At 37.2% G+C, this 11,532-nt stretch overlaps 1 protein-coding gene across 7 annotated transcripts in view; it reads right to left on the reverse strand.

Moving 5' to 3' along the window:
- Nucleotides 1-282: 282 nt before the first annotated feature.
- The window catches only part of LOC134845222 (FRAS1-related extracellular matrix protein 1-like), a 26,132-nt gene continuing 14,882 nt past the window's right edge, over nucleotides 283-11,532 (reverse strand). The window contains exons 7-24 of one of the 7 annotated variants that reach the window (XM_063862127.1): nucleotides 11,033-11,482; nucleotides 10,035-10,282; nucleotides 9,483-9,759; nucleotides 8,756-9,246; nucleotides 8,263-8,461; nucleotides 7,888-8,029; nucleotides 7,413-7,588; nucleotides 6,800-7,032; nucleotides 6,275-6,316; nucleotides 4,723-4,922; nucleotides 4,145-4,503; nucleotides 3,939-3,962; nucleotides 3,523-3,603; nucleotides 3,012-3,228; nucleotides 2,627-2,705; nucleotides 1,758-1,852; nucleotides 1,571-1,651; nucleotides 283-1,080 (exon numbers count right to left, since the gene is read on the reverse strand). In XM_063862127.1, coding sequence (XP_063718197.1) covers nucleotides 929-1,080; nucleotides 1,571-1,651; nucleotides 1,758-1,852; nucleotides 2,627-2,705; nucleotides 3,012-3,228; nucleotides 3,523-3,603; nucleotides 3,939-3,962; nucleotides 4,145-4,503; nucleotides 4,723-4,922; nucleotides 6,275-6,316; nucleotides 6,800-7,032; nucleotides 7,413-7,588; nucleotides 7,888-8,029; nucleotides 8,263-8,461; nucleotides 8,756-9,246; nucleotides 9,483-9,759; nucleotides 10,035-10,282; nucleotides 11,033-11,482 — 3,546 coding nt within the window. In that variant the 3' untranslated portion in view covers nucleotides 283-928. Of the gene's footprint in view, nucleotides 1,081-1,570; nucleotides 1,652-1,757; nucleotides 1,853-2,626; nucleotides 2,706-3,011; nucleotides 3,229-3,522; nucleotides 3,604-3,938; nucleotides 3,963-4,117; nucleotides 4,504-4,722; nucleotides 4,923-6,274; nucleotides 6,317-6,799; nucleotides 7,033-7,412; nucleotides 7,589-7,887; nucleotides 8,030-8,262; nucleotides 8,462-8,755; nucleotides 9,247-9,482; nucleotides 9,760-10,034; nucleotides 10,283-11,032; nucleotides 11,483-11,532 lie in introns of all 7 variants that reach the window. The other 6 variants (XM_063862130.1, XM_063862129.1, XM_063862128.1 and 3 more) reach the window with 6 other exon arrangements.

The following is an 11,532-nucleotide window of genomic DNA, read 5'->3' on the forward strand; positions in this document are numbered from 1 at the left end:
CAGAACATGTGCGACTAACATCGAAAAAATAACTCAAATTATACTTTTTAACAAAAACGTATGACATCAGATTAAAATCATTAGGGGAGCAGACAAATTACGAGCTTCTTAGCTCAACTCGCACCACTATCCTCGATATCAAGCAACTATCTGCATCTTTTTGACAATTTTTCGAACTGGTATGTTGCACACCCTTGAACCAGCAAGCATAAACTTGAGAAGGAGATGTGCAATTTCTTCTGGAACCATCACTTGCCCCTCATTGTCAAAATCTTATACCCGAAATTTTATAAAAATTTGCAATTTAAAACTACAGAAACAGTTAAATGCAATCAAATCATTCGATAATGTACACGATGAAGGACATCGAATTTACAAAGGCGGGCCACATCAGAATCTTGGAATACGAACTCTCTCTCGTCTCATTCAACGCAAATGTCTCACGAGAAGTTATCATGAAGATGTGAACAAATTTGTTGATCAATCTCATGAACATTATAGACCGATTGGTAAAGATAGCCAAAAATTGATAATTTATCGAGACTGAGCTTATGATTTCTGGGAATATGAAGAAAACAACGAGAATATATGTAATACATCAACTTTCAAAGTGACTGAAAAGAACGAAACTAAAAATACGGTGTGGAAAATCATAAACAATTAGATATATGCTGCTTGAAAAAATATATTTTTGATGGCTTAAAACTTGCTTTTTTGCTATTTTTGCTAAAGTTTTTGTATTTTGTATTCTCTTTTCTTTTTAAGCCATGCATCTAGTGAAAGAAATGTGCCGCTTTTCCATATATAGCATTGAATTGTGCAACTAATTGCAGAAATCTGTTTTTATAAAAATTAGAAGAATCTATTCAAAAATTGTCCATTAATAGTGCATGCTCAAGAAAACTGAAGAAACAGAAAAGGTTCTGTTTTAATAGTATGAGTAGGAAGAGTCCTTATCCGTGTCTTTCTGGCATATGAAGGGGAACTTAGGCTTCTGGCATGGCCGACTCTGGAATTTAATCTTGTTGTTCAAGTTTGCGCATTGGTTTCCAGTGCCACGCATGTTCGCGTTCAACGAGGCTGAAAAAATTTAAAATATGATCAAAATCTAAGATTTTTGATAATGATATGATATCTCCATCAAGAAATGGGTCTAAATGTGATTTGGATTTTTTTTCTACAATTGAGTCATTTTGAGTTCTAGAATGCATATTGTTGTTTTCTTACCGTCTTCGTTCTCACCTAATGGAGCGGAAAAAAGTTTTTTGAACTAAATCTCGGATTTGAGGGGTGAATTTTTTCATATTGTTTTGTCGGTTTTTTTTTGAAGTCAACAGAATTGATTTTTCTAAAGTTCTTTTAAAGCACTTGCTCATTAAGTACAAAAATTTCAGCGTCGTAAGCAAACATGAAGAAAAAACAAAAGAAAATATCATTTTGCAACAATAGGAGCAGAAAGTTGCATTTTTTGGGCACCCTGACTCTTGTGTCTTTCTTCACTCGTTGGAGTTTCGAGTTCGTGTGAGGAAAAATATCTTGATATTTATTGTTGAAAAGATGCTGCTCTTACTTTTGCTCCAATCAATTTTTTTCACGCGGTAAGATTTATCAGTGAACTCCCACACTCCTCCAGTATACATCTTGTTCAAACCTGAATAAAATAGGATACAAATTCAAAGTAAAGTTTTAAAATTCGTTTTTTAGAAAAAAAAGAAGATATTATTGAATGTTAAAAATTTTAAAACATGTCTACGTACTTGTCCATAGCTTACTGAAGCCTGAGTACTCAACGAGCCACCTTAGTTCTTCCCCTTCGTCCACATGCATGGATACCAGGTTTGATCCCCTGGATCTGAAAGCAGAATAAACACTGGCTACTAAATTATTACTAGAGAGCTATAAGCTGAAGAGGTAAGTTTTGTAAGCCTATGAGCTATATTTTAATAAGCTTTATTTTTTATAGTTCTCTTAAAAGAATTTGGTTGACAATCGCGGTCGGATTAACCGATGCGTCGGCTCAGATACCGGCTGCTCTTATTGTTCCGCGCAGTAGGGAGAAACTAGGGCATAGTTTGGGTTTATTAATGCTATTTTAGGCGCCAAAAAACGCTCATAAGAAAAATGAAAATATGTATTCCAGTATGGAAAAAAAATTGGCCAAATGGTATCTCTTTTTCAGGCATAAATTCAGAATAAATTTCAGATAAATTTTAGAAAAATATCTTGAATAGTTTTTGTAATTTCTGTTTGTTTTTCTATTCATTTTTAAAGCGCCTAATTTACTAAGACTGTCGAATATTCCTTATTTCTAGGCTTTCACTCAGACTCTTTCATCGCACCACTAATAACAAACGACACAATTAGAGAAAAAATAAACTAACTTTTTAAAATTTTATTAGAATTGAGGTCGAACTTGCTGTGCTACTTGCACATCAACTGGCTATCTTCACTCCTATTTTGCTGAAGTTTTATGTCATACAGTAAAATAAATATGCATTTTATAAAAAAAAATGGGTTCTAAACTTAGGGTAAACAAATAGTTGGTGAGAAAGAAAGCTCACAGAAAGTAATATCGTTGATTTAATATCGTTGAATTAATGTTAGAAAATAGAGCGTAGTTACTTACTCGCAATCTTGTTTAGCCGATGTCCAGGTCTTTTTTGTCTTCACTGCGAGGTAACACTTGCCGAAATGCTGAGTCCAGCCTAGAAATTAAGAAATTTATAAGTATTTTGAAGAATGAGCTTATTGGTGAACTCCATTTTCTGATTTCTGTTAAATATTTCTGAAAACGTGTAAAGATGAAATAGATCTGAAATACGTTTTAACGAAATTTTGAAGATTTTAGATGAAATAGTTGATGAAAATCTATTTGATATGAGAGCTAGAAAGAGCAAACCAACATAACATGAAGGTTTTTTTCTGGCAGTCTGCTTTTAGCCGACTCTTATTATAAATGAACATATTCTGCCTGTGTTTCAACAGAAAGTACAGAAAGTATGCTTCTTTACCAAGAGAGCAAGCTGGTATGACAGGTCTTTCTGGCTTAATGGGCATATGTTCTTCATCTTTCACGTAAGCTTCAGGTAGTCCTGGAGAAGTGGGCGGCGAAGGACTGGACTTCAGTATCCAATCGATTCCATCGCACTCATAGAGTTCTTGAGTGTTCTTCTGGTAGTAAAGGAGGCCATGTTGTTCTGGACCACAATCACGCCACCCGATTGGAGGCTGAAAAATGGATAGAATCAAAAAAAGATAGCGTTAGAGCTACAATAACATCTTTTTCTAGTCCACCTTTGCAACTACTTTCGGTCGACCAACCATAATTAGTTCTAATAGCGCCATTGGCGCCAAACTTTATTGAGTTTAAGAGGGGGAATTAGCGAGGCAATTTTTGTGACGTTCTTACAAAAAGTGCTACAAAATTTCAACTTAAAACTATACAACACAAGCGTTGCTGAGGATAGACTTAGGAGATGAAAACGGTTTAGGGGATGAGAGAAAAGTTAGTTGAAATTAAACCTCTGTAGTACTAACACCTTCGCCCTCGTCCGCTGGCATGAACTCGTCGTTGCTGTGCCCTTCCGGTTTCAAGGAGCTGAACTGCAAAGAAAGGACAGAATAGAATAGACAGTCTAGTTTAAAGGGGGGTCATATTAGGAAAGAATCAGTCAACAAGTATGAGGCATGATTTGAATAAAGTTGGCCGAAACTCAAAAAGAAGGAACTAAAATATGTTTAGTTCTCATTAAGGAGTTAAGCTGAATGAAAGTGCGGTAGTGGCAATCAGTTTGCTGGGTGTTGATAACAATAATACCAAAAGTATGAAAATATTTTCCTTTGAATTGACAATACAGTTAAGATAATCTATCCAATTTTTTAATCAATGCGTTCTGTTTATTTGAGATTACTATTTCATGGATAAATTACAAACTTACGTAAGCTCCAGAGGGGCTCGAAGTCTAAAACTCCACCCAATTTGAACTAATGCAAAATTTTTATGTTTGCTTTCAAAAATGAATTTCTGAGGTTCACTTTTGAGCATTTAGAAACACGCAAAAAATAGATGATAATCATGCCTCTGGTTAGTTTGACAGAACAGAACCGGGTTACGAACTAGTCTTTTAGCTGCTGCTTTATTCACCGGGTCATAAACGGGCGGCAACTTGGGCATCTGCGAGTCAACGGGTCCAGCTGGCGGGTATGCTTCAAGGCCAGGGATCTTCGGAGGCAGAACTGGAACTGGATCGGTCGGAGTATTCCAGATATCGGTAGGAGGCAGTTGAATGCTCGGGTTCTTATCAGGAACTTGACTGGGGTTAGAGTTGTCGATCTTTCCGAAGATGCAAGAGGATTCAGTTTCGTCGAGGATCGTGATGTCCATTTTGGTGAGGATTCCAAGCACTGCGTTGTCTGGTCTGCGCATGATCAGTTTGATGTTCTGGTTTTCGATCAGGTCTTTGCTCTTGCCGATCTCAAGTTTAATCTCTTTTTCAGACTCCACTGAAACAAGGAGATTTATAGATTCAGATAAAATGTTAGAATGCAAGGTTGGGGTGAGGAAAAGCAAGTGTCTTTGAAAAAGCTTAGGCACCAAAAGCTTTTTTTTTGCTCAGTCTGGTTGTTCATAAAAAGTTTTTGTTTTCAAAATTGTTAGGGACATTTTTCTTAAATTAGGAGACCAATCCCGTTCTGATATCTGATAATGAAGTGATTTCTCACTTTGGTCGAATACAACTTGTCGGTTGTAGAAGTAGTCGTCGTCGTGCATGGATGAGGGGATGTCCTTGATCTTGAATTCTACTTGACTCTTGCCACCCACCCAGCCATACCTGACCACCCGAATGCCTACTGAGCCCCCATCTTCACACACCGTCAGCTTACTGTGCTTGAATTCAATACTCGCCCAGGACAGGTCATACCTATAGAAAATTAAACAAATTATCGTTTATACCTTTTCATCAAGTTCAATTGTCATGTTATTGTCAAAACTGGTCAGACAACGCGAAAAAAATCAACCAAGAAGGAAATCTTTTTGACATTCGAAGACAATTGTTTTAAAAACATGATCTACGCATTCCAGATTACATTCAAAAATAGTTTGAATTTAATTTAATATTAGTCCATTTAAATCAATTTTAACATTCAATTCAACTAATTATATTGCATCAAGAAACCTGTATTCTTTTTTTAAAAATCAGTATCTTGAAAAACTGACAAATATTTTAAGAGGCGGGGCAAATACTTTTATCAATTGAACTCCAATTCAGTTGAGGAAAATAACTGTCACTTTGTTTATTTCTCCCAGACCAGCTAATTTCCGCAATTAAATAACTCCATATTTGTGCAGCCAGTGCATTTCATCATTTTAATGCAATTTTGTTTGGGTCTTCAATTGCAATTCATTACTCATTTTGTACTAATAGACCATTTTTGGGATTTTTTTGGTACTTCTCAAGTTGTCATCATTGATTTCTTCAGACCAACAAAAAGTGTGACGATATAAATGATTTAAAAGTGCTTCACATGATTGGCAGACTTAGTGCAGTAGAAACAAAATGAGCCTTTGAATCGAATGCCAGTTTCAAATCAAAGATAACTGAAAAAGAAGTTTGACAATCAGCTGCTTAAACGTCAGTTTCAATTTTTTTAGTGAGATGAAAGTCATCAGTTAAAACGGTGCGCATGTGGCATATGTTTCGTTGACCGAAAAGTCATTATGGAATAAAGCCAAATGTATACATAATTATATATTTCAAAATCGCTAAGGAATGTAATCTTATTAACCAATCTGCTAAGTATTTCGCTTACGGTTAGATTAAATCGCTCGAAAAAAATTCAATTTTTAAGAAACTACAACAGATTTCATCAATTACGTTAATTTCATCTACGTTTGTGAACAGTGGAATCTATTCGAGAAATAGTTATTAATCAAATAAAGGAAAGATCAACGGTTTCAAGTTGAAATCAGAGGTAAAGAGAAAGAAAAGAGTATTTCAGTCAATCAATCAGTCAACAGTTTCAACAACATATTCTACAGTTGATTGACGGTCAAAGTGATGATTAAGTTGGGGTCTATGACAGAAGGCCAGAATACTTCTTATCAATCAAATCCTTTGGATAGTCGCAAGTTCTTTCATATTTTTTAAATACTCAAATCTGATTGGCTTATAATAATTTTGTGTCATTCAGACTTTCTGACATGAGATATCCCCACATTAGGTTGACAGATAGAAAGATGTACAACAGTAGATATAGTTTGCATCATCCTTACGTAGCTCGAGCAGGAATGTACTCTTCTGAGTTTCTATAGCGGCTGAAAATGAACAAATCTTTAAGTTGTGATCACAATTATGAGTCACAAAACGCAGCACGGACACATAATGACTCGTCATTCTAAATGGTATCGGGTCTCGCGCAGCCAGAGAACACGAAGCCAAAAGTTTTTCAAATACCATAGTTCTCATCAATTGGAAAGATCCACCTTGACAGGCGTCCCTTGATTAATAGTCTTCACTTTATTCATTTTTATGGAAACCGAAGTTTATTAAGTGCACTTAATCGTTTATAGCCATTTTCAAAATTTTCGAAAAAAAAATCTCTTTTTTCTCAAACTTATCCTTGCTGTTGCTAAAGCTATGGGAAAGTACTTAAAAAGGAAATAGAAAAAGGGCTAACAACCTTTAAAGGAATAGAAAAATAACCGGTTCACCATCTGCCACAATTAATTTCCAGTGTATGCAACCAAAAACTTAAAAAGGTTGAAGCTATTACCAGAGCCAAGTAAAGGCTAACTGACCTTCTGGCTTGGGTGAACTTCCCATTTGCATCTTGGACGTCGAACACGAAGCTGTCGTTGGTGGCGTCCTTCTCAGGGAAGATGACATACATGATGTTCTTGTTGATCAACTCATCGTAGGTGAAGGTAACAGGCACTGGCAGACCACTCTCATAGTAAATCAGCTGACCGAAGATGGGCTTGCGCACTATCTTGAACTCAATCTGCTCCGGCTGGTAGTCCGAACCCTTTACCTAAAACGACGACAAAAAGTAGAATCAAGAGAGGGCTCCGAAACTACATTTTTGAGCCTAGCTTCAGTTAGCATTTGCAAGATTGATTATGAGAAAAAAAAGAGAAAAATCTAAAAGAGTTCAGATCGGATGACAACGACAAGAAGTTAAAAGATTCTCACCTAATTTTTTTTTTTGCTTATGCTTACTGAGTTCCAAAAACTTTCCACAATCCTTACCACTTGAAAATACTGTTAGGTCATGAGCAAACTGTTGTCAATGCCATTTTTCAAAGCAAACCAAACAGCCAGTAGATTGTTTGTAAAGGAGAATATTGAGAAGATATAAGTTGACTTGGGGCGATAAATTGGCTTAAATGTAGGGTTTATCCGGTGTCCTACCTGTATGTTGTGACTGTCGAGTCTGTATCCAACATGGCCGTCGTTTGAGATGAGGTTTCGGTTGATGGTGGATTTGATCTGCAATTGGTTCGGTTTGGGAACCATGATGTCTATCTGGAACGTGATCGGCTTAGAAGTCACCTCGTTCTTGATCACGTACATCGAGTTCGGGCCATCTTAAAAATTAAACTTTTTCACAACTTATGAGCTAAAATAACTAGAAGTGGGATAAAAAATGGATTACTACGGGTCAAATAAAAATATCTGATAACAAAACATTTCTTTTTTTTGCGAATTTTTGTTTATGATTCTCTATAGTATTAAAATAAAAAAATAATCAAACAATTTGCAGCCATTTTTCTGCGACTAAAATGTGATGGTAAAATAGCTGGGAAGGAGGGGCAAATCTATTGGTAGTTTGAGAAGATAATGTGTTGAATGTGTTGAGGATGGGGGTGGGAAACTCATTGCTCACCTGAGATAGAGAACTTGAAGTCGTCGTGGATGTGGTCTGTTCCGTGGTGGTGGTAAGTGATGTCCTGGTTGTCAATGTCGAACTGCGTGAACTTGTATTCTATCGTCCTGTTTCCATTCTTCAATGTTCCCTCTGCTGGTTTCTTGAAAACACACAAACACTTTTATTACATCATTAGATGAGACCTCATTTCGAGCTTCCTTATAGCAGACCAAAACTTTCAAGTTAGTGATAAATTAACACTAGTAAATTTTTTTCGTCCACTGGTAATCACTAATTATCTTTTACTTGACCTACCAAAATTGGATGCTTTTTATGGAGTGCCGAATGCACGTGTCACTTCCAAAGAAAGTTTTCCTGTCGTGTTCAATTTACCTGCATAATAATGTAGGTGAGGTTCTTGGACTTTGTGTCCGGATCCAGCACATGTAGATTGGCGATGGTGATGTCCTTGCTGGCCCCCTGTCTCAACTGGAGGGGTTTGTTCTCCACTAAAGTGGGCAGTTGGTGTGCCACTTTCACTGTCACTTCAAATGTCCTGTTTAGCCACGTCTGTCCATTTGACACGATGAAGCTGAAAAAAAAAATAATTTTATCAACAATATAATGAATTTTTTCTTATCAATCATAAAACTTAAAAAAATTGCAATGAGACCGTTTGAGGAGCAAAACTTCTGGAAAATTATATACACTTATGTTTTTGTTTTTCTTCGATTTCACTTGTGTTAAATTCAAGATTTTGATATGGGCCGTTAGTTTTTTTTAACTAACTGGTTGAGATATGGAATGAACGATGTAATGTGCTGTTGGTTGCTTTTTTAATAAAAAGTCTCAAAAGTTTTAAGTTATGATTTTCGGAGAAACTCACTTGAACGAGTCTGATATCTGGGGCGTCCTGATCCCCTTCCTCCTCACATGCACATATCTGATCTCCTTATTTGTAACTTGTGCCTGGGTGAACCTAGTAATAGCAGTGCCCGGATTCTTAACCTCCTCAACCCTCCCAGAATTGGGCTGATCGTCAATGCTGAACACAATTTCAGAGGGTCTATTAGCGTAATCGTCCGCGTTAAGATACTCGGTCGTTATCACAGCTGTACTTCCGGTGTTCAAGGTCAATTTGTTGTTTACGAGGTTAATCGGACTCTTGTCATCATCCAGAATTGAGATTTTGAAGGAAGCGTCTTCGCTGAGATTTATTCCATCGGAGACGACGTAAGCAAAGACATCTGTGGTGACTCGTTTGTCCATTGAACTGTTGTGCTTGTACATGATGATGCCTTCATCGATGTCTTTCTGTGTGAAAGGTCCTGAGTTTTCGTCCATTTTCATCCATACTTCCTTGCCTTCCCTAGAAATCTAGAAAATACACAACAAACAGATCCATTAATTGCTGCAGTAATCAAAAACAAGCAATATTTAGAAACAAAAAAATACCTGTGGTATTTTAAATATCATTGCTCCAAAAACTTTTAAAAACTCTTTTCAAGTTTTGCACTGTTTTTCTCTTAATTGATATTTTCATTGCAACTGGTATAAGTAAAACAGTTAAAGTCTTAGAATTTTCGTTTTGAACAAAAAAAAACAAGCGCTACCTGCTTTCTCAAGAAGTAACCGGCCTGTGGGAACGCCCTAATGAGGAAATACAACTGGTCATTCGGGGTGTCTGCGTCGTCAGCAATGATAGCAAACGGGGACAACTTAGCCGACTGGTCGCGCTTCACCGACACGCCTCCCGAGTGTCGCACTGTGGGTATTTCGTCATTGATTGGCACAATCTGCACATATATCACGTGTCGTATCGAGTGGAACCCGTCCGAAAGACGGACTGTGAATTGGTCTTTCAGACTTTCGGTGCAGTCGTGGTAGTACCTGCAGACAAAACTACTTTTTAAATTACAACTATTTCTTTTTAAATTAAAAGTTAACGGAATTTCTTTATGGATGGATCTTTCACAGAAATCCTTTAAGAAGCTGCCTGTTATACTTTCTAATCTTATCTACCAAAAAAACTATAGATCAAATTTGATGTACGACCAAAACCGTACTGCAAAACTGAAGCTCTTTTTCAATCCACTTTCGATGTCCAAATTTAACTAATATTTCATTTGCTCGATACCTCTTTTGGCAGTATGAGATTCACGCACCATATGCTGATGTATCTCTTAGATAGCTCTTCAAAGTTGAATGAGTCAATGTTGTCATCTCGTGTCAGCCACCTGTAAGATCCCGAATAGTTTCTGTTCGTGATGTATCCGTGTAGAGGGAACTCCTCGATATAGAACATGAGCTTGTCCGAGGGCTTGTCCAGGTCCCTAGCGGAGAGGAAGATGTCGTCGAGGACTATGAAGCCGTTCTCTGTAACTGTCAGGTTGCGAGCCTCAAACTGCGGATTCTAGAAAAAAGAAACATTTTGAATGCAGACAATATTTACCAAACACATGAAGTGTTAATTCCCTTGTCTTCGTCTTTTAAACAGAAAAAAAAACTTATTTGTTTTGAGTAACCAAGACATTGACCATTGCCATTTTGTCTCAGCAATCAATAGATGATAATATTATTTATTACTTTTATTGCAAATTTTCATTTTAAGCTTTGTTTTTTATTTTGAGAACAAGAGCAACCGTGACTAAGTATATGTTCACTTCATCAAAAGGGAATGTGCCAGTACTTTTGGTGCCTCGCCATATCTGTTTTGTCGTAGAAACCTGCTGCGACAGAAAGTCACATATTGTAACGGTGGTGATTTAAACAGTTTTCAACGGGTACTCCTCCGATCATGAAATCTTTGAGCTCCTGCTGGGCTGGACATACAGGCGGCAAGATACAAACCATATTTGAATCCCTTTTATTTCGCATTTTTAGATTGGAAAAACGAATAATAAATCACTATAACTTATAAAATTTAGCTATCAAAAATGAGATTTTCCTGAGAGTTGGATGAGATTTTGTTCAAATTTTCATGAAAAGTTGCTCATTCCAAAGTAAGACTTTGAGCCTAACAGTGTAAGAAAGCGCTCAAATCATTCTCAAAATTGGGCCTAAAATCTCGACTAGGAAGCTGACATGATTAACATTGATGGCAGTGACGTGATATTGATTATGAGGTGAATTGTTTGAAAAAGAGTAAACTTGTTTAACTCACTTCATCGCTGACAGGTTTGATGCGAATAGGTAACGTGAAGTTATCCGAGATCTGTTTGCCATCAGTCGCATACACCACCACTTTGTCTGCTATTGGCTCCACTCCTTGATGTCTACTCTGCACATACACTATCTTCATATCCTGGATGTCCATGTAGGTAAAAGAGGGCATCTCGTTCTTGCTCACGTGACCCGAAGGTGTGAACAGACCACCGACTCGAGTATGTTCCAGGTACCCCCACTCGGGTTGCGATGCAACCACAAACCCTATTGAGGAAGCGGGACTGTCGCGGTCTTGAACGGATAGGGCATCTGTTGTGATGAAGCAGTGTCCCCCCTCCTCCACCTCGAGCTCACGTGTGACTACGGTAGGCGGGGAGTTATCGTCGGGTTTGATTCGGATTGTGAGAGCAATTCGGTTTTGCTGACTCTGATCATAGCGTGGCAAGTCCTTAAACACAAATTTTTCAAATCAAAACTGATGTTGATAAAAGCCATACC

Source organism: Symsagittifera roscoffensis, chromosome 4, assembly GCF_963678635.1.
Source record: "Symsagittifera roscoffensis chromosome 4, txSymRosc1.1, whole genome shotgun sequence".
NCBI lineage: Eukaryota > Metazoa > Xenacoelomorpha > Acoela > Convolutidae > Symsagittifera > Symsagittifera roscoffensis.